Source organism: Cordyceps militaris, assembly GCF_000225605.1.
Source record: "Cordyceps militaris CM01 unplaced genomic scaffold CCM_S00002, whole genome shotgun sequence".
Lineage (NCBI taxonomy): Eukaryota > Fungi > Ascomycota > Sordariomycetes > Hypocreales > Cordycipitaceae > Cordyceps > Cordyceps militaris.
This window is the reverse complement of record NW_006271970.1, coordinates 4,904,855-4,925,982: the sequence shown is the minus strand read 5'-3', so window position 1 is coordinate 4,925,982 and position 21,128 is coordinate 4,904,855. Positions and strand designations below refer to the sequence as shown.

General features: G+C 55.8%; 9 protein-coding genes across 9 annotated transcripts; 6 read left to right on the top strand and 3 right to left on the bottom strand.

The window, feature by feature from the left end:
- Positions 1-339: 339 nt before the first annotated feature.
- Positions 340-726, top strand: CCM_03468 (Killer toxin, Kp4; the record flags this gene model as incomplete). The annotated part of the gene is made up of 1 exon (XM_006668619.1): positions 340-726. One exon carries the CDS (start codon positions 340-342, stop codon positions 724-726), a length of 387 nt encoding a protein of 128 aa, XP_006668682.1.
- A 696-nt stretch (positions 727-1,422) lies between these two features.
- CCM_03467 (Killer toxin, Kp4/SMK-like, core) lies at positions 1,423-1,936 on the top strand (the record flags this gene model as incomplete). The annotated part of the gene is made up of 2 exons (XM_006668618.1): positions 1,423-1,591; positions 1,731-1,936. The coding sequence occupies 2 exons, from the start codon at positions 1,423-1,425 to the stop codon at positions 1,934-1,936; spliced, it is 375 nt and encodes a 124-aa protein (XP_006668681.1).
- Positions 1,937-2,126: 190 nt separating this feature from the next.
- On the bottom strand, positions 2,127-3,090 carry CCM_03466 (uncharacterized protein; the record flags this gene model as incomplete). Its single annotated transcript, XM_006668617.1, has 2 exons — positions 2,127-2,476; positions 2,547-3,090. The coding sequence occupies 2 exons, from the start codon at positions 3,088-3,090 to the stop codon at positions 2,127-2,129; spliced, it is 894 nt and encodes a 297-aa protein (XP_006668680.1).
- Positions 3,091-6,034: 2,944 nt separating this feature from the next.
- On the top strand, positions 6,035-6,512 carry CCM_03465 (uncharacterized protein; the record flags this gene model as incomplete). The annotated part of the gene is made up of 3 exons (XM_006668616.1): positions 6,035-6,098; positions 6,138-6,274; positions 6,297-6,512. 3 exons carry the CDS (start codon positions 6,035-6,037, stop codon positions 6,510-6,512), a joined length of 417 nt encoding a protein of 138 aa, XP_006668679.1.
- A 388-nt stretch (positions 6,513-6,900) lies between these two features.
- Positions 6,901-7,964, bottom strand: CCM_03464 (uncharacterized protein; the record flags this gene model as incomplete). Its single annotated transcript, XM_006668615.1, has 2 exons — positions 6,901-7,822; positions 7,909-7,964. 2 exons carry the CDS (start codon positions 7,962-7,964, stop codon positions 6,901-6,903), a joined length of 978 nt encoding a protein of 325 aa, XP_006668678.1.
- A 1,064-nt stretch (positions 7,965-9,028) lies between these two features.
- CCM_03463 (Aldo/keto reductase) lies at positions 9,029-10,255 on the top strand (the record flags this gene model as incomplete). Its single annotated transcript, XM_006668614.1, has 3 exons — positions 9,029-9,468; positions 9,541-10,144; positions 10,202-10,255. The coding sequence occupies 3 exons, from the start codon at positions 9,029-9,031 to the stop codon at positions 10,253-10,255; spliced, it is 1,098 nt and encodes a 365-aa protein (XP_006668677.1).
- Positions 10,256-11,027: 772 nt separating this feature from the next.
- Positions 11,028-13,433, bottom strand: CCM_03462 (uncharacterized protein; the record flags this gene model as incomplete). Its single annotated transcript, XM_006668613.1, has 3 exons — positions 11,028-11,115; positions 11,174-13,284; positions 13,356-13,433. 3 exons carry the CDS (start codon positions 13,431-13,433, stop codon positions 11,028-11,030), a joined length of 2,277 nt encoding a protein of 758 aa, XP_006668676.1.
- Positions 13,434-16,580: 3,147 nt separating this feature from the next.
- CCM_03461 (uncharacterized protein) lies at positions 16,581-17,880 on the top strand (the record flags this gene model as incomplete). The annotated part of the gene is made up of 3 exons (XM_006668612.1): positions 16,581-16,815; positions 16,894-17,302; positions 17,385-17,880. 3 exons carry the CDS (start codon positions 16,581-16,583, stop codon positions 17,878-17,880), a joined length of 1,140 nt encoding a protein of 379 aa, XP_006668675.1.
- An 841-nt stretch (positions 17,881-18,721) lies between these two features.
- Positions 18,722-20,140, top strand: CCM_03460 (uncharacterized protein; the record flags this gene model as incomplete). The annotated part of the gene is made up of 2 exons (XM_006668611.1): positions 18,722-18,854; positions 19,206-20,140. The coding sequence occupies 2 exons, from the start codon at positions 18,722-18,724 to the stop codon at positions 20,138-20,140; spliced, it is 1,068 nt and encodes a 355-aa protein (XP_006668674.1).
- Positions 20,141-21,128: the final 988 nt, after the last annotated feature.

Sequence of the window (21,128 nt, the reverse complement as noted above, 5' to 3'; positions counted from 1 at the left end):
ATGTCCTAAGCCTTTGCCGGCCTCAACACCAACTCTAGTGTTAATGTGGGGTTACATCATCATCCTTCACGCCGTGGAATCTTCATCTCTCGCACACACATGACAGCGATGGCGGGAATAAATCTTCCACCATTCAGTAATGAGTCCTGCGAAGCGTAGCCTATTCGTGGTATGCGGAGCAGCCGTCCTTGGCCAGTATTTAGATCCCTTGCAGTCCACGTTGACGTGCCACCAGGCCCACGACTTCCTTCATACCAACCACCCATCCCAGTCCTCCAAGAAACCTTTTCTCTTTCTACCTCGTTCAAAATCCCGCCAACACTTACCTCCCCGCGCACCATGAAGACGGCAACTCTGCTGTGCCTCGCCAGCGCGCTCGGCGGGTGCGTCTCCGGGCTGGGCATCAACTGCCGGGGCTCCGGGTTCTGCCCCTCGGACGGGGCGGCGGGCAACCTGATCAACCTCAAGGCGATTGTGGACGGCATCGCGGACCGCGGGCGGGGGTACGCGACGGGCCAGCAGATTGCGTGCACCGGCTCGCTGTGCGCCTTCTTTCAGAACGGCGCGTCCGGGACCGCCGGCCAGGCCTCGGCGCTGCTCCAGCAGCTGCTCGACCACGGGTGCAAAAAGTGCGGCTCCGTGCCGACGCAGCCCGGCAACGACGTCTCCAGGGGCGAGCTCACGGTCAATATCGTCGGAGACGCCCACTGCCAAGGCGCGTGCTGAGCTTGTCTCTGTTGGGGGTTGGAATGGCTGTCATGGTCACAAGCTGGTCTCAGTGTATGGATTTCAATGCAACATAGTTTAGTTGGCTCGCCAAGAACTGGCTGGGTGTATAGAGGCCGCAGAACTGGCTTACTCTTGAGGAGAAATTGGAATGGCAGAATAGCTAGTCAGCATTGATTATTTTGTCATCGATGACCTTGTTGATAGAAGGAAATGAGAATAATATGGTGCACAAGCTCTGTTGCAACCAGGTCCATAAAGTACCGGTTCCATAGTACTCCACTATGACGATCTGCATCGGAGAATTTACCGAGTCTCCATCGCTTGGCAGTTGAACTAGTTGGCTTTCGCTTGGCAGTTGATCTAGTTGGATTTCGCTTGGCAGTTGTTGCAGTTGTTCTAGTTGGCTTTACTACTAGCGGTTGGCTTCTTTGTTAGTCGTGTTGGTGCGATGGCCGACACTATTTGCTTACAGCAACAACTTTGTCCACCAACCACCATCAAGAGCATTTTGGACAACGTCATCGCCACGATTTGCAGTCTTCATCTGAGTTTCCTTGATAACCTGCTGGGACTTTTTGTGCAGCTATGTCGTTGTATTTAGTTTGACTACTATAAAATCCCCCTCCCCGCCCTTCAGCTGCTTGCTGTCAATATACCCAACATACAATACACTCTGCTTCCCAAACACACACAATGCATTTCTTCTCCTTCTCTCTCTTCCTCATCGGCGCAGCGGCGCTTGGGATCAATTGTCGAGGCAGCGGTGTCTGCAATTTCAACGATGCCTCGTTGCAAGTTGTTCATGACCAAGTGGGCGCTCTGATCGCTGGCGGCGGCGGCGACAGGAGGTTCAACAGTGGTGGTACGTTGCGGCTTCCCCCTCTGTTGTATATGACATGCTTGCTACAACCCTCCACTCCCTTGATCTTCCAGCCCCCCTTCCACCGTCGGCGCTGATCGTTGCTAACAAGTCTTCTAAGAACAAATTGCCTGCTCTCAAGGATCTCAGGGCAGTATCTGCGCATTTTACCAGAACGGCGCTTCCGGCACGGCCAGGGACGCATACGGTCAGCTTCAACAGCTTCTCGATCACAAGTGCCGTGCGTGCGGCAGTGTTCCCACGCAGCCGGGCAACGACGTCTCCAAGGGCGAGCTAACTGTCAACTTTGTCTCGAAGGCGTGCTGTGGTGGGAGCTGCCATTGTTAGAGGTGTGAGTCAGGAAGGGAGATGGAGCACGTGGCGAGCAGAGAGAGGGTGGGCAAAATGCAAATCTGAATTCGCTTGAAAATAGAGTCTAATACAGATGCTAAACGCCATGTATGAATTAAGCCGTCACGGTAAATGCCATTCGGAAAAAAAAAAGAAAAAAAGGAAGAAAAAAAAGCTTGTCGGTCGGTTACACGCTTTCGACAGCGGTGGCGCCTGAATTGGGGCGCATCTCTTCACTCTTCTTGAGCTTCCTTTGCTGGTCCTTGCCCATCTTGTAGAAAATCCAGACGCCCCAAAGTTGGGCGGCCGAGAATAATGTGTGGAGGAAGGGCGTGGTGATTTTGAGCGAGAGAGACCACTTGTCCCAGAGGGAGCCGAAGAGGAACATGACGATGATGGTCTCGGTGGTGGTGCCTACAACCTCGAGAATGGCCGTCGCGTAGAAGATGCGGGAGAGGAGGGCGTGGTTGTCGTGGTGGACGCGGTAGAGGATCATGGCGAGATGAGGCCAGAGTTCGGCGACGACATCAAAGGCGCCTATGCAAATCTTGTCAGCGGCTTCGCTCGTGTTACGAAGAGGGGTTTGGGGGGGGTGGGCAAAACATACCCCAGATGAAGCACAGGATGAACTCGTAGACGGCGTCTCTCTCGTGGCCAAAGTTGATGCTCATGGCAATGGCGGCCTGGGCAATGACAATGGCGCCAATGTGGTGGGCGCAGCTAATGACGGAGACCTTTTCGCGAAAGAAGAGCTCAAAGATGTACATGCCGGTGAAGATTTGCGACGAGACAATCATCATGTCGCCGAGGGTGACGGCGGAGCCCTTGGCGTAGGGGGTGTGCGGCGTGGCGTTGCCGCAGATGATGGCGAGGAGGGGATAGCCGCAGAGGAAGACGAGCAGGATCTTGGTGCCGGCGGCGACGTGGTGGTTGGTGAAGCTGCGCATCTGGGTGCTGGAGACGTTGCGGAGGGCGTCGCGCGAGTACATCTTGGGGATGAAGGGATCGAGGATGTAGAGCCGGACGAGGGCGATGACGCAGCAGGTGACGGTCAGGATGAGCCCGGAAAAGGGCGCAATGGACGAGATGAGCTCGTTGATGAGCTCGCCGAGATGCAGGCCATGGTGCTGGCCGCTGTGAGGACCTGGCATTTTTGTTGTGCGAGAGCGAGGGATGAAGTGCGAATATTAAAAAGGATGTATATATATGTAATCGATGGCCACACAAACACACACACACACACACACACACAAACAAAGCGCAGAGGGCTATGAAGCGGTTGATGAGTGAGCCAGAGCCGGCGCGAGCCCAAGGTGGGTAAGGCGAGAAGCCAAGGGCCTTAGTTGTGAGTCGGTCGGCTGGATGTTGACATGGGATGAGAATGAGCGTCTTGGTGTTTTTGGATAATGATGTCGGTGGAAGCGAAGAGAGAGCAAGGTTTTGGACGGGGTAAAAGGCGATCAGAGAAGAGAAAAAAAAAAGGGAGAGGCAGCGGGAAGAAAGAAGATGGGCGTCAGCCTCTCATTATTTACAGGCGGGAAAGGGGTCGCAAGATGACCACCCACCAAACCCACCCAAAAAGCGTCGCCGCCTGGGGGCAAATGAATCGGGTGGCACAATGAGGTTTCCCTTCCATCCCAGTAAGCACAGCCCTACTGGCAATACATTGACCAGGGGGGGGGGGGGTCAGCGGGGGTGGGACGACTCTGGGAAACCGACGACAATTACGAGGGTAATAAGTCGATATGGAGTCGACGAGGCGGAACAGGCAACTGTACATTCGTTTTAGTGTGAAGCTAAGCGTTTTGGTTTCGGGGGTTGAATCAATAGTGGTTGCCCAAATCGGCCCAGAGATGCCGCTTGCTACTTGGAATACGGCTGGAGCCGAGCAGGGCGAACAGGGGACGAGACTCCAAGGTCGGAAGTGCGGTGCCGGGCTGCCAATCTCATTCGTTGCAGGGACTCCACACTACCTAGTACCACTTGGTGCAACGGGATGAGCGCAAGGGGGGGACCTTTTTTGTTTTGCGGAAGTCCTACCCCAACTGGCTAGCGCAGATCAACTGTCCACGCGTCCCTTGCTTGGCTCCTGCGACAGCCCCTGTAATAAAGCGCGCATCATCGGTGCTGCACCAGTAAGATGTTTTCTTTCTATTTTTTTTATTTTTTTTTGGCGTTGGAACCGAAAACGAGCAAAGGCAACGTCAGCATGCATGGCCCAACAACGGCTTTCGCGCGCCTTGGAGGAACGAATGCCGCCGCGGGTCCCCTTTGCAGCACGCACTGCAAATTGGACGCACAACTGACAGATGACAGACGACGATACAAAAGTGGCACACTCTTGCACAAAGATGGCGAAATAAACTATTGTACGCCCCAAAAGTCTACAAGGCGGGGGGAAGGACAGTCTTTTCAGCTTGTCGGTGTCCTGATGCACTCTCGTGCGATGCTCCCTGCACGTACGGCATTGGGGATTCACCCCAAGTTGGTGCCTAGTATCCGTACTACTAAGTTAAGTTACTAAGGCACCCAGGTAGCGCAGTACTGCACCTCGGGAGCCCTGAAGCCTCAACCGGGCTAAAACGTGCTAGCGTCGTGGCAAGGCGACGGCCGAGTCGACGCCCTCAGCCCTCTTCCCCACTACAAAAACACGGCTTTCTCATTCTTGACCGACCACGAACTAGGTACCAACGAAGCAGGTAAAGGAGTGCCCGACTTTTGCGGAAACCTTAATTCATGCGCAGCTCACCGATGAGCATTTCTCACAACACGATCGACTCAAGCCGCAGTGCTACAGCACGTCTTTTTCCGTACCGTACGCACCATTCCGCATTCCGCCCCATCAAGTCAGATAGCCAGCCCCCTGCGCTGCAGGTGAGATTTCTTCCTTTTGCTCTGATTGGCTCATCTCAATGGCACGCTGATGTTCAAACTCCACCACATTGCACTTTGCAATCTCAAATGACAACAAAAAAAAGAGCGACGACCCCCGCGCGCTATATAGAAACAAGGCGCAATTCCCTTGCGCCCCTCCCCTCGGCCAACTGGCGGAAAACAAAACAAAAAGTGGTGGCTTCAATAGCCCAGCCCAGCGCTAGTTCGTTCCCAAAAGTCGGCGCACAGCCCTACGAGGGAAAGCGCCTTGTGACCCCCAGAACAAAATTGGGCGGGGGAGGAGGACGGGGGGGGGCCTTTGTTCCTGCGAACAAGCCACTTGCACTGCGTAATCCTTTAATAAAAAGTATATTAACGTACGATGCGAGAGATCTTTCTTGCGATTCTCCAACCACAGCCACTAAACCTGTTTGGGGGCCGGGGGGGGGAGTTGAACCTTTTTCCGGGCAGGGCCACACGTGCCACACAGGAAGTAAAAGCTCGCATCTACCACGACTCGTCACATCCACAAATCATGGCGTTTGTTGTTGTGGTCGTTGAGTAGTTGCGACATATTTTCGACATGGACGGAAACGTCAATACGTAGTTGCCGCAAATTGGGTTTCCAAAGATCAAAAAAAAAGAAAGACGGCGTCGTTGCAAAGTGCAAGCATCATTCACGGCGAGCCGCAACCCAACGATTATTCAAATCGAATTTTCACCTTTCGCACTACATGATGGACAAAAACATGCCGACTGCAAGACGCGCGTTTTCCCGTCGAGACCAACAAGCGTCAACAGACAAGGACGTATCAGCAACAGTAACCTGCTGCACGGTACCCCACGAGCAAACACTCAGTCGTGTAGATACAGGTGGTAGCCATCAGCGGAGAACTTTGGCCGTTCCCGACTAGCATACCTTTATTTAGTTATGATTATTTGCGATGCCAGTCCGCGAAGCTCGACCCAACACGCCATCACAGAACCCTGCAAGGGCATTCCTCGTATACTGGCGCGCTGATCCTCGTTTCCCTATCCCTTTAGACTGCACGAAAACGATAGGTATACTTGATTCGTCATAGAAAGACGCATCCCCACTTACGTTTGTACCTACTGGAGACGTTGTAATTTCCCTACTCTTTCTCGGGATCAGCTCTCTAATAGTGTGGTCATTGTGCCAGGACAGTCAATGGACTTGCCCATGAGATCCTTCCGCCCGCCATGGCCTTCATGGAAAGAGAGTTGCTCCTCAAGGCCCCGCAGATGCTTGGAGCCTGGAACACAGGTTCGTATTCTTGCCTTTGTGTGGGGTTCCCCACGGCAGAGCGACAGACTCGATATAGGGGCGTGGCACTGTCCCAGTGGCGGAGTCTGGCCGATATTGGACTGGTTTACACTGCCTTTGCTGGCGTCGACCTCGCGAAACCACCTCGCGAGCATCAACTGTGGCAGGCACGGTCAGTACGCTAAGCAAGCAGGACAGAATGTTGCTGTAGACGCGTGTTTTGGAATTCGCCGCAAGGCCGGTTGCCGGCTTTGCTTCACAGGTGCTGGCGTGTGGCCGCTGCGTAGCAATGAGAGACGACAGGTAGTGCACGGCTGGCGTGGATACCACGACATGTCCAAGACAATCTCAGTGACAACAAAAATTGCTGATGAACCGCACGTGGCAGTTCAAGGGGAGTTTCAGCGCATCTGAGCCGAGACATGCTCGTTGCTTGAAGGGATGTTTCCCGGCTTCTGCCAAATCTCGTATCAAGAGCGAAAGAATGGCACCGACCTCGGAGATCCCGTATCCTTCTCGAGCAAACGAAAACCGAAAGATCGTACTGCGACCAACGAGTCATCAACGCCGATAAAGTTGGTCAATCGGGCGTTCGCCGACTGCTGGATATAACTGGCTCGGGTCTCTCGTAGACGTTGCAAACTGTGATCATAGCCGGCATTCATCGCAACACACAGATCATGTCCTCACGAATGCAGAGCCATCATAGGGCAAAGTACAGCTGAAAAATTTGTACGTTAGAATCGTCAAGCCGCTATACTAGTTTCTTCTATATCATTTATCAAGGTTGTAGCCTACCCTGTCAAGACTTATTTCGCGAGAAACGATTAAAGATGTTTTTAATTTGCTTCTTGACTTCGCTGCTCTTGCTCTCCCTGTCACCGCTCACACTCTCCTGGGCCCCGTTATCTCCCTGCAGCTCCCGGGACGCCTGTGCCGCACCCCTCTCGCCGGCCTCGGCCGCCTCGCGGGGCGGGGTCAGCTCGCCGCTCTTCTTGTTCATCTGCTCGTGCGCATCCAGCTGCGCGGTGTGGTCGTGCATGAGCTGCTGCGCGAGTCCGACCGTGTTCTCGTCGTCGTCGTCGCCTTGTTGCAGCGGCGGCGCGGTGGCGGCGCCGGCGGTGTCGGTGCCGTCGGCGAGCATCTGCAGCCCATTCCTGTCAAACAGGTCGGCGACCTTGCCGGGCCCCAGCAGGCGGTCGTACACGGCGAGCGTGGTGCCAAACTCCTTGCGGGCGCCGACCTTGATGGCGTCGAGCAGCTGCAGCGCGTACGTCTGGCAGTTGTTGGAGATGAGGTTGTACGCGGGCGTCTTGTCGCGGATGGCGGCAATGACCGTCTCGCCCGCGCGCCGCAGCGCGTCGTCGTTGAAGCGCGTCTGCCCGACGCTAAACGTCTGCCACTCGGCCCGGTCAATCCGGCCGTTGATGTAGATGACGTGGAACCGCTCGTCCATCCACAGCTGGTGCACGTAGTCGCCCACGAGCACCGCCCAGTGCTGCGTCGGGTCGGGGTACTTGTTGGTCCGCTCCGTAATCATCTTGCCCAGCCCCGTGCTCGTCGCAAACCACTTGCCCGCCAGCCCCCCGACCGGGTGCCAGCCAATCTCGACCGGCCGCGGCTCGGCATCGTGCACCGGCTCGCCTTCCGGTATGGCATTGGGTTGCGCCCCGAGTCCTACGGCCCGTTTCAAGGCCAGCTCGCCCTTGTTGAGGTTCTTTTGGCTGTGAATTGGTTAGCGGCCACTCCAGCGATGGCAGGGGGGTTGGTTGTGAGGCCGCCGAGTATCGGTCGAAACAGCGCGACATACAAGAATTCACCCACGTCGAACCCCTCTTTTTCTTTACCCGCTTCCACCTCCGACATTGCCAGGAAGATGTGTCTGGGTTGGCAGGATTTGAAATCGCGTAGCGACGCGTTGGAGATGTCAAATCATTCGCGCAGGATGCAAAGTTGTGTGGCGTTCACCCAACCCAGCCCGAGGCCTCCACGTGTCTCGTGGCTGAGGCTGTGGCACAGGTCCGAGCGAGGAAGCGCCGTGTGTTGCAAGAAAATGTTGCATTGCTCTAGGGTATTGGAGTAATGAAAGGCCAATTACGTTGCAGAGCTGGAAACCGTTACTTAAACCACAGGGCTCAGAAAAAAATCGCAGAGAAATCGACATACACGGCACATGCTCCAATTATCTAATTAGCACATACTGCCCCTCAGGTTTCTGAGCAGTGGAGGGTCAGTCAGGGCAGTACTATTCGTGTTCAGCTGCTATTATCTGGCAATTAGACCTAGGGGCTAACCACTCAAAAGCTAGTTGTCGGAGTTAAAAGACTAAGAAAGAACTCAAGCTGAAAAATCCGCTTACAATTAATGGCGTAGAGATGCTATTTTACAAGTTGGCAGTCATGGTCAGGGACAAAATGGAAATGTCCGTTGTGACCGTAAACTCCCGTGGCTGCGATTCGGGGTTAACAACATTTGAGCCCGCCACGCCGCCACGGTAAACCCCAGGTTTTAAAACAGCCATGGCCCATACCCACAGAAATAATTGGTATTGCGACACGCGCGGAGAAGACCTTTGCTTGCGGTCGTCCGGTCGTCCCGGTGGAGCTCCGGATCGAGCTCGATGCAAGGTCAAGCTCTGTCGGCGTTAAGAACCGGCAAGTACACTAGCAATCCCCTCGAGTACGTCAAAATCCGCCATTCATGACATCAGTTGCGGAGGAGCAAATGGCGACCCTCCGCTCTGTATGAGTAATCTAGTCATGCTATTTCATTATATATAGCACGGCGTAGGCCGACTCAACAGACCACCGACCCATTCGACACCCACAGCGAGAGTCACAACAGTGAAAGTCACAACAGCCAAAGTCACACAACCAAAGTCACAACAACCAAAGCCACAACAGCACAACAAACCCACCTTCAACTCTACCATGTCTCTGCCCACGCGAACACTCGGCCGCAACGGTCCCCAGGTCACCGGCATCGGTCTGGGGCTCATGTCCTTTGCGGGGTGGTACAAGCAGCAGGACACGAGCGAGGAGACGGCGCTCGCGTTCCTGGACCGCGCCTACGAGCTGGGCGAGCGGTTCTGGGACACGGCCGACGTCTACGCCAGCAGCGAGGCGCGCGTGGGCGCGTGGTTCAAGCGCACGGGCAAGCGCGACGACATCTTCCTGGCGACCAAGTTTGCCCTCCGCCACACGCCCGACGGCAGCCGCGTGCTCGACAACGACCCGGCGTACGTCAAGGAGGCGTGCGCCAAGAGCCTGCAGACGCTCGGCGTCGACACCATCGACCTGTACTACTGCCACCGCGTGGACGACAAGACGCCCATTGAGCACACCATCAAGGCCATGGCCGAGCTCAAGGCGTGAGTTCCCGTGTTCCCCCCCCTTTTGAAAGCACAAATCCTTTTGCTGACATCGTTTCTTGGAGCGAATAGGGAGGGCAAAATTCGGTACCTCGGTCTGTCCGAGTGCTCCGCGGCCACGATCCGGCGCGCGCACGCGGTGCACCCCATCGCGGCGTACCAGGTCGAGTACAGCCCGCTGTTCCTGGACATTGAGTCGCCGCAGACGGGCATCCTGCAGACGTGCCGGGAGCTGGGCATCGCCGTGGTGGCGTACAGTCCGGTGGCGCGCGGGCTGCTGACGGGCGCGGTGCGGTCGCACGCGGACCTGGCCAAGGACGACTTCCGCGCGGCCGTGCCCAAGTTCAGCGCCGACAACTTCCCCAAGATCCTGGCGCTCGTGGACCGCATCCGCGCCGTCGGCGAGAAGCACGGCGCCACGCCCGCGCAGGTCTGCCTCGCATGGGTCGCCGCGCAGGGCGACGACTTCATCTCCATCCCCGGCACCACCACGGTCAAGTACCTCGAGGACAATGTCAAGGCGCTGCACGTCAAGCTCACGCCCGACGAGGTGGCGGAGCTGCGCAGGTACGCCGAGGCGACGGAGCTTCAGGGGGACCGGTACCCTACCGAGTATGTTGCGCCGGCCGGTGATGGAACGTCTCACAGCATGCTGACCAGTTATAGATTCGGTTCCGTATTCCGCGATTCTGTTCCGCTGTAGAGGATGGCAGGATAGGCCTTGCTATGTCAGGCCTGCGAGGTTACCTATTGGTCATGGTTGGTACGCCGCTGGGATGTTACGTAGTTGAACATGGGTTCAGAAATGAGCCATGCCAGTAATGAAGAACAAGGCAGAACAATGAATAATTTATTACGACTGTATGAAACAATGTTCAAGTATCTGGTCATTTGCAGGGGCCATTCAATCAGGCTTAGCCCCATATGAGTCAGCACCATATTTTGTCACCACTAACCCAGCAAATCTTTTCCTTTCCTCACTTCATCTATCGCACACTTTTTTTCCATCCAAGTCAGCCATTGCGAGGACTCGGCTCTTTATTCGCACGTACCACTACTGAAATGAACAACGCCGTTGAAACTGACAGAACTTTGATCAAACGTAGTCGCAGCTGCCACTGCCGACAACAATGGTAAGCTCCGCATCGCATCCCCGACCCAAAACAACTGGCCTACGACATTGTCACCATGCCAGCTTTCTTGTTGTCTGATGACGGTTATTTCAATGAAATACCGCGGCTTATGAGTTTCCATGTCGCTCTTGACATTTTTCTTAGGATGCACGTTGGAGATGCTTGATTACACATTCTCCCCTGATCCAACGAACCCCCCTCCTGTCCTACGTGTTGCACAACAACCTTCGCGTATACTAACGTGTATTTGCAGATTGTCCTACGGAGTACTACATTCACGAATGCAAACGGTAATAACGATACTAGGCAATCTTCTTTTACGACGCCGTCGCCACAGAAAGAATTATGCCGACTGATCACCCTTAGACGCTCCATCGAGTCCAAACCACCCGCCTCCGTAATTTCGTCATTGAATCATACACATCATCACTCATCGCTTGGTTTGCTCGCGTCATCGACCAGTATCAGTACCGTCAGCGCAGCTGCGTAGCACTCACGAATTGCGCAGGCCATGCTATGCCAGTCAGCATAATGGGCTCCAACGACGAAGCCACGTAAATTGGGCCACTTACCATGTTTTGCTCGCGTCAGCTACCATGGCGCTCACGCCCCAATGCGCGCACCACGCTCTGACGAGGACCTCGTGGTCCGGCACGCCGAATGCTTCGACAACGAGGACTTCCTCATCATCCTGCTGCTGGAGACTATCCGTCGTAGCACCTCCGTTAAGGCCATTGCCGCCTTGTACCATCGGCATCGGCGTAGATTGTGCACTCCTTAAGCTACCCGCCTTCGTATACAGTCGACCCCAGTCTCTGACGGCCAAGATCTCGTCAGCGGGAATAAGTTTATAGACGTAGTCAAAGAACAGTGGGTGCGGCCCATCCGAGCATGGCCAGGCATTTACAAAGGACACATCGTAAGCCAGCCGTAGCGGCCACGACACGCCATCCACAGCAACCTGTACCACTGCGTCAAACAGCTTCGGCCCTGGCGGGGGCTGTGTCGGATCCAGCGCCGGCACTTCACGCAACGATAGGAGCTCTACGCGGGCTGTGTCGAGAGGAGCGCATCGACTGGCTGCCGGAGTCACCAGGACATATTCGTCGACAGGATAAATTTCCGACGGTGGACCCAGCGGGTCGGACCTCTCCCCCATGCTTTCGACATCCTCGCGCTGCATAACTTGTTTCGGCATGCGGGCGCGGATGCGCGCAATTTGCGACCGCCCAAGATCTGCCGTGGGACATGCCGGCCCGACCCAGCCGGCCAGCGCCTGGCACGTCGGCGCGAGCACCTTCCCCACGATGCAGGTAGTTGTCCAGTACGTGTAGCTATTACGGTACTGGAAGCCGCATTTTGGATGCATGTGCGAGAGCAGCGCCAGCTCGTCGGTGGCCTCGTCTGGGTCCGTATCGATGAGGGTGTTCATAATGATGAACGGAAACGTCGGGCCGGGGAGGACAAGGCCGCTAAAAAAGGCATAGGCGTCAGAACTCACTGCATCCGAAGCCACCTCGTCTTCCGAATCTTTGAGTGTGTCGAGGGTCTCGCCGAGATTGGGCCATTTCAAGGTAGTCGCAAATTTTTTCAGCATCTTGACTTGGCGCCTTCTGAGCTTGAATCGAAGCTTGATATCATCAATGGTTGGTCCATAGCTGTCGACTCGAATGTAATCGCTCCAGCGCCTCGCCAGTGCCAAGTTCCATCGTATCGTGGGCGGAATCTGCTGCAACAGCTTGTCTTTGGCATAGTCGCTGTGCTGCTTGTTATGTATGCGCACATTCAGCTCCATGCTGAGTAGTAATTGATGGAAGAAGGCTAGGTACTTTTCGTGGTCCTCGGGAAACGGGTCGAATATGAAGCGTGTCACGACTTGATTTTTGGGGTTTGTCAAGTCAATCCAATCCCGCCGCGAGAGTGCCACGATGAGATCAGTAATCTGCTTTTCCAAACTTTTTCGTGGGTTCAATATACGATCCGGATCGCGCAGGATTCTTTTATACAACGTACGATATAGGGTACTCTCGTCAAGGTCATCACGCGCACTCTGCAACTCCCGAAGCCGTTCAAACACTTGCTCGAGGGTGAGTGCCCGCGGCGTAATGCCAGAATCGCGGAGGGCGATGCTCGTCGGGAACTCGCTCGCCATGGACGCCCAGTGGTTCAGCGTAATGGTCCCCGGCCGGGCTCCATACATGTACGCGCAGCTCGGCTGCTCCAGCGTGCTCCAGGGCGACGAAATCTCGCCCGGCCCGGCTAGCCGCAGCGTCATGAGCTGCACCATGGCGTCGTGCAGGTTGGCGCGGTCCGTGGCCTCGCCGCGGTTTCCCGACGAGGCTGCGTAGAGGGCGTAAAAGTCGCTGGACACGTGCGGCACGGCGCGGCGGTAGCCCTTGTGGGAGGACGCGCCGCGCGCAATCAGAGCCATGGCCTGGTCGCGGGCCAGCTCTTGCTTGGGTGCCATGCCGGCGGGTGGCCAGTCGGTAAGAGGCGTCGGGGGGGACTGCTGGCCGGACGCTTCGGCGTCTGTGTCATTGTCGTCGCTGAACCGGGCGACCCGTCGTCGGCGCGGGCGCGCATCGGCATCGCGTGGGCGTGGTTGGGCCATGGCCGACATCTCTGGTGGTGGACGGCGTGGTCGCGCTGCAACAGCTCTTGTCCTTCGTGCATCTTGTTTGGTCTAGCGGATTGAAACCCGTGTTAGCGTCTGGCGTGCTGATTTGGATGGGATGACGGTAGAGCTGAGCGTACCTTGAGTTTTGTAGTGCCGTTGCCTCTCCTCAAGAGGCCTCCCCAGAATCCACCTGGTTTCGTCGCGTTGTCGTCCATTTTTGCTCCCCTCGTCTGTGGGTAAAACGCGGGGACCCAACAGTAACTATATGCTCCGAATACAAAAGCCGAGCAGGTCAGAGAGTGTCACAACACGTATTGCAGAGTGCTAGCAGTGACTGGGTGCTGTATTGAAGCTTCGCCAGCCTCCCGATGGCACACACGCGCGCGGTCTGTCGTCGTGCAATCATGGCGCGGCGCGCACAGTGCAGTGATTGTTCTCAAACGCTCGCGGGGCAGAGGGGCGGCTGACTGCTGCGTCGTAGGATCCTGCTCTTCCCCCAGACTACGCTCTCTTCTGTGCTAGGGGGGACAAACTACGAGCGGTGATGCGTTCTTGTGTTCTTGTGTGCTTGTGAGGTAGAGGAGTGACGGTTGGTCGGTGGTGCTGTGTCTTGAGAATCTCCAGATGGCAAGTACTGCGTGCTCGGTAGGTACCATGTAGCATCAGCCCACAGTGCGTGGTTCATGGTTGTCGTAAGCTGTAACGTGTAACGCTGCTAGTACTACAATGCGCCACACCAGCCACAGTAGCCTTCCACCAGCCACCAGGCGAATAAATCCGTTGCCCATACATACTATTATCTTCAGTGTGCTTTTTATCTTCTTTGTTAGTCTTATCTTCTTAATTCTACTTGCCCTTGTTATCTGTCGTTTTCTTCTAGTCCTTCTTATCATTTTCAGTTTTATTATATTATTTCCCCTTCTCCCTTATACAAACCTTTTAATAGAGTGTGCAGTGTCCGTGTCTCTCGATGCCTTCTAGCCGCCAGCCATACTACCCTGGACGGTCAAGCAGCAGCGCCTGTGTGGCAACTTTTGATACAAATTCCACAAGCTGGGATAACTCGCGTGTCATGGCAACCGCTCAACATGATGGGTCACCGTAGATACGAATTTCTAGAGCGCGGATGAGCCAAGTGCCCGAGTGTACTCGACGTGTCTGCCGTCCCGGACCACTGCGTGCGATTGTGGGAATGGAAGTTGGCTGCGGTGTATTTGGATTAGCGATGAGGAGAACTACTCGCACCATATGTCTGGGACAATCGGGTCCTAAGTTATTTGCCGTCGTTTGTCACGGACACGAACTATGAGCTGTTCTTCCGCTGCCCCGATATGGCGTGCAAATGAGCAGAATCTCGACTCCACCATTGTCCAGCCTGGAAAAAGGCGAAAGCAGCTCTTGGTCATGGCAGAAAGTAACTACTGGATCCACTGGCATGTCGACAGGAAGATCCAACACCTTTGCTCGAGCTAGGCAGCATCACGGTGCAGTGTTTCGACGTCGTCAGGACCCAGCCGGACCAGTATGGTGCTTGATGAACAATGCGAGGTTGCACGCTCAGTGTGGCCGGAGACGGCGCCTGGCGGGGCGCAGATCTTGGTTCAGCCATCCCGGGCAGGGCACGGCCGCGGGTGTGATGAAGCCGAGCGCGGAGAAATCAGGGTGGCGGCGGCAAAAACAAAGAAAAAGCACAAAAAATTGAGGCTTATCCGGGACGAGATTTGAAAACGCACCCGGCACAGGATGATTGTCGGATCATGGAGCATTATGCGATGCTGGGAGGCGCGCCAGCGATGACTATAAACGCATGCATCAGCAGGGGACGGGTTACATTTGGGTCGATTCCGACGACTACGCCTATGCAAAGGTTGACAGACAGCCTGGCAGGGGCCAACAGCAAGTTGTCGTTGCGGAAAGACGGCGAACGACTCCGTATAGCAATAGTGCCGAGGCGGCGGACAAAGGGCACGGCAGAGATGTCAACTGCCGAGGACAAAGGTCGTCGCGCTATTGGTTACAGAGCCAAGCGGTTCCCGACACTCTGGCTGGAAAGGACGGTTTCTACGACTTTTACCATGTGTTAGTTAGCACCTACTAGCTGGCGGTGGTAGTCGTTTAGCCTTTATTACTCCGTACAGACTCCATGCAGTGGCTATTGCATTGTGCACCGACCCCTCGGGGACATAGTGCACGAACACGGAGCTGAGACGAGAAACAGTCTCGTCTTGGAATACCACCGAACAGGGTGGTGCTGGCGTAACCATTGGCCCTGCAGCCGGGCTTATCTGGTGCACTGTCCGCTATTGGTCATGGGTCAATGTCGCTTAGTATTTTGGGGGCAAGTAAAAAAAAAGGCCGGCAAGTATGGAAAAAGGGGCCCGCGATGAGCAAACATCGGCAGTTCGATTTAGATCCCAACTAAGGTTCCGACAAGGCTTCCAATGGGGTTCTAGTGAAAAGTTTGACATGGTCGACAAGGGGGCCCGGATGTGGCAGCCTATAGGTAAGTTGTGGCCAAAACTTAGTTCACACCCTATGTGTGGTTAGATATGAAATAATACATATATAAGTAGGCTATTATGTTTTTTAATTACATACTATCCTTATAGCCAGCCAGCCAGCAGCCAGCCAGCAAGTAAGTAATAAGTCAGCCAGCCAGCCAGCAAGTAAGTAATAAGCCAGCCAGCCAGCCAGCCAGCCAGCAAGTATGTAATAAGCCAGCCAGCCAGCCAGCGAGGAAGTCAGCCAGCCAGCCGCCAGCCAGCTAGGAAGTACTAGCTGGCTTACTTACTTGCTGGCTAGCTAGCTACCTTGCTGGTTGGCTGCTGGCTGGCTGACTTCCTCGCTGGCTGGCTGGCTTCCTTGCTAGCTGGCTTCCTTACTCTTGCTGGTTCCTCGCTGGCTGGCTGGCTGGCTTCCTTGCTAGTTCTAAGCACTTAAATAGAAATATCGATATACTGAAAAAAATTACACACGCTCTCGGTGTATGCCTAGTCCCGGCAAGGATCACCCCTGCTTGGCGGGGGAAGAAGAGAACCAGGGGCCGATTCAGACATGCCTAGTCCATCTATCTATCCACGTCGAGTCGGGACATTGTTAGCACCACAAGTTTGAATTGGAGACTGGCAGGCTGGCTAACAGCTGCTGAGGATTCCTGAGACATGGGTGGGCATGCGGTGAACTATAAGTGGCAAGTTGGGATATGCTCTGCTCGGTCGAGACTTTGCCAACTACCGACGTAGCCACTGCGTATATATAAAGATGAGAAGCTGCCAGACGACCTTGTAGATCGGCCGCCATTCTCAGTATACTGTACAGCATTTGGACAGGTGTGTGTGCAACGCTCGCCAGACACCGCAAGAATGGAAGTCGATCTGCCCTCTCTCTTTTTCGGGGCCACTGTTGGCATCTTCCCCTTTGTCCTGTCCAAAATCATCTCGCAGACATGGAAGATCATGGGCTGCCTAAAGAGCGTGCACAGCTTCTACGTGTACATGATTTGGCTCGACGCCTTTGCGGGCCTCATCTTCGGCATCATCACCATCCTCTACCTGAAGGGTGTCATTCCGGGTCATTTTGGCTTCTTCTTTGCCTCTGGTAATTTTTTTCCCCGATATTCTCCCATTCCTGAGCTCTTGTGACCGGTATGCTAACAGCAATTCTTGCCTCTCCCAGTCCTTCTATGGGCTATACAGACGCAGTTTCAGCCGCAGATTATTGCCAACCGTCTCTCCATCATCATGACGAACCGCCGCAAGGCCAATTGGCTGCGCATCGGTCTCTTCCTCGCTATCCTGCCCCTCAACATCATGGTCTACTTTATCTGGATCTCGGCCCACTTGCCCAACGCAACCGAGGAGCGGAAGCGTCTCAACCAGGCCTGCGAGAGGATGGAAAAATCCGTCTTCCTCGTCCTCGACCTCGTCCTCAACTTGATGTTTTTGCATCTTGTGCGGTCGCGACTCATATCGGGAGGCCTGACCAAGTACTGGCGCCTGTTCAACATGAATGTCTTTCTGATTGGGATATCCACGACCCTGGATGCTGCTCTGTTGGGCATGATCAGTCTGCCGGACCCCTATGTGTAAGCTGTTCCAGTGCCCTTGTTGAAACGGTCTTTTTTTTTTTCAAGTCGGAGACTAATCTGCTCTTTTAAATCTTGCCAGATATGTGCAATTCACCCCGCTGGTGTACATTATCAAGCTCTACATTGAACTCGTCATGGCGAACCTCATTGCCAAGATTGCGCGCAGCGACAACCCGCTCTACGGCGGCCGCAACAACAACAACTCGTCGCACATGCGGAGTCAGCAGCAGCACAACACGACAACGGCCAGCAGGGCGTATGCCGAGCACTCGTCCGTGGATGCCATCATCACCGTCGAGGCGCAGGGGAGCTCGGGCGGGGCCAAGAGCTCAACCTGGAACAGCGAAAGCGACGGCCGGAGCGAGGTGGCCGGCGACGAGTATTATCTGGTGGACATGCCGCCCAGCAGAGCACTCAACGCCATTATGAAGACGGTTGAGATTACCGTGTCGGAGAACAACCCAGGCGCGGCCGATGCAGAGCGCCGGAAATCGCAGCAACCCGCCCGCCTGGACCCAGGAGGGATCCCGGGAAATTGGGCCACGCAGCCGCCAGCGCCAAAGTACACGGAATGAAAGCCGGCGAGGATAGACTTGCTGTGCGGACCGCCGGGGTCATTCGGAGCGCGGCCCTGCCTGTAGTCACCGGCAAGGGATAAAGCTGTGCTGTGTGGTGTGGACGTGTCAGTCGGTGACTGGGACTGGCTTGGGAATATGTTGAGGATAACAACTTGTTTGGCTGTTGAACAAGAAGCCATGTTATCTTGACAACTTGCATTTTTTTTCTTGCATATTTTTATCATCAAAAGGAAAATAACATATTTTAATAGTAAGTGGTGGGAGGGTAGTTGGTTTGGAAGAAGAAATGCTCGGCTTTACCAACTGCGGGTTTAACTGGAAGCAAACAGCAGCCTTCAAATACCAAGTGCCAATCGTGGCAAAAACCAATACGCAACAAATAGATACCGAGTATAGAATTGATTCATCATCTTCTCCCTTCACCGCATGCCATAGTTGGCACTTGGCCAACCGGGCCTTTTGGCTGCAAGTCTGCAAGTCTGCTGGACGCGACTCTCCCCATTTCCGTGCCACCGACGGAAACACACGGGACGAACCACTGTCGGACAAGGGATGAAGCAAGCAAACAAAAAGCTGCATATTGGTCGCACGAGCGGGAAGAAAATTGGCTCACTTTCGAGGTAGGCAGGTGTTACGACGGCAGGTAGGTAGGTATATAGGGGGCGGAAGCTCCAGACAAGGACGGCAAAACTTGCAGAAAGAACAATACAAAAGATCAAAGCAAAAAAGGCTAGACGCCACCGGTATGTATTTGTCCTTTTTTTTTTGCCGCCCTTTTCTATGTAAGAAACAAAGACGAGCTTCTCCCGGATTAGCGGGCGCCAAAGAGGCGCTCCACATGTTGTCACTCGATCGAGGCGGGCCAATTCGTGGCCTCGTCTCATCTCTCATCTCCAACCTCTTCGCTCTTCCCACTTCCCTCCTCCCTCCCTCCTTCCACACCCATCTTGTTCAGCCTCTACACGCTGCCAGCAAACTCTCCCCCCTCTCAACCATTCATCACTGCCCTTCAATTGCAGATTCATCCTCGAGAATCGTACTGAGACAAGCACCCAGCCATAGTCTACTACCCCAGCCGGGCGCTCCTTCGAAACCACACCACATTTACCCAGCAGCGCCCGCAGCGTCGCCATGGCGGCTCTCATCGACCCGACTGTCGCCGGCAAATACCCCGTCATCCTGGGCGACAGCCTGACCGGCGATGATTCCAACGAAATCTTTACCGGGGTCCGCTGTACGTTGTTTTGCCCCGGCCGGGGCACTGTGCCCGACATTCGCATTGGATGCGGTGCTGTGGGTGTGCTAACCCGCCGTCTTGACAGACAACCACAAGCCGACCCTCTCCTCCCCCGACGGCCCCGAACGCGCGCGCCTCAAGCCGTCGCTCCCGGGCAAGACGTCGTCGTACGACCTTTTGTACAAGGACGGCAGCGACGACTACGCCTTTTCCGGCCCGCGCAGCACAGACGACGACCAGTACGTGCTGTGCTTTGACCCCGTCCGCCAGGCGTTTGTCCTCGACAAGGTCGACTCGACATTCAACATGAACATCAGGCGCATGCCGGGCGGTGCCGACTCGGAGGAGCTGAGCCGCCGCTTCCCGCATCTCGACGTGCACGATCCCGTCCATGACTCCATCAACGTCCGCGCGCCTGCTTCGCAACAGAGCAGCGCCGGGTCACCGTCGTCGGCGCTGCCACCCACCAGCAACGGCACGCAGGGGAAGCGGAAGGTTGACAAGAAGCCACCCAAGAACCTCGCCATGCCCGTGGCGGCTGCCCCGGCCCCGGCGGCGCCCGACAAGCCCAAGAAACGCGCCGACGACGACGATGACGACGAAGATGAGGATGAGGATGACGACGGCGGCCTGATGATTGAGTACCCCGAGGGTCCGCCCGCCACAAAGGCCGTTGCCAAGCACAATGACTTCTCGCCCGCCTTTCCCACACAGCGCCGCTTCGACGACTACATGAACCAGCGCGAGTCGGAAGCCGACGATGCGGATGCTGAGAGCGACGACGACATGGACATGGATTTCAAGCTGCCCAGTCCCGTCAATGCGCAGCAGCACAACGGCCACACCCCGGCGACCCCGGCGGACGAGGAGGAACAGGCGGCGGGCAGCGAAGACGACGGCGGCATGCTGGATCTCGAGGCCGACTTGGAAAATGACCTCGAGAATGCGTTTGAGGATCTCGCCAATAGTCAGGAAGAGGGTGGCCGCGACGACGAGAGCGAGATTAGCGAGGAGGACTGAGTTACTGGTGATGCGCCACTAAACGCAACTGCCCGCCTGCTGCATCCACGGCTCCGAGGTTCCATGGTCTTGCCCATGTGTCAGTAGCCAATCTAGTTGCTCTGAGCCTTGGCCTTGCTCGCATCGCCACCATCAGCCACCTCACATATGTCGCGCGAAGAAGCCGCGGCCGCGATACCAGGTCTTACCCGAGTCAACTCCCGCCGTCCACCACGCAAAGGTCCCAGTGGCCAGCGACATGGTAGGTATAAACGGCCGAAGAGCAGTGCCGTGCCGATGCCCTGTATGAGAAAAGAGAAGGAAGAATATGGAAGGATTTACGTTGAACAGCAAAACTTGACTTTTGACTAGGGCGTTTATGGGTTGGAGAGGAGCGAATTTGACTTTTATTTACTCTACATCCCTCTTGACTACAACTGGTGAATGTATCCATGGCCTGAGTTGTGCTTTGAGGTGGCGAGTGCGCTGGGCTCGCGATTTTTCCTCTCCAACTGGAGACGCCTTTTCAACAAGGGCTCATGACGGAGCACATCCACGACCCCCCCGTGGACACGGCGCAGATGCGGTCGCCGCTGCTGCGCCAGATGCCCATGCCCAGATACCGCCCATTAACCACATGATAGGTGCCGACGAGCGGATACCGCGCAGCCTCGCCCGATGGCTTCAGCACCACCTCGTAGCGAATCTGGCGCACGCGGCGCTGCACCACGACACACCCGTCGTCGTCGGGGCGCAGGCCGGGCTCGCGCAGCCTCGCGAGCGCCGCGCGCCACGCCGCGGCCGTCATGTCCTCCCCGAACAGGATGCCCGCGCCCTTGCCGCCGCGCACCGGCTTGAGCAGGTACTCGTGCCTGGCGTGCTCGTCGAGCGTGCGCAGCGCGGGCGACCCGGGCAGGATGGTGTGCGCGATGCCGCGGTCCAGCGCCGCGGCCTGCGCGGGCGTCAGCACCCCGCGCGCCGTCAGGCCGCCGAGCTCCTGTAGGACGAC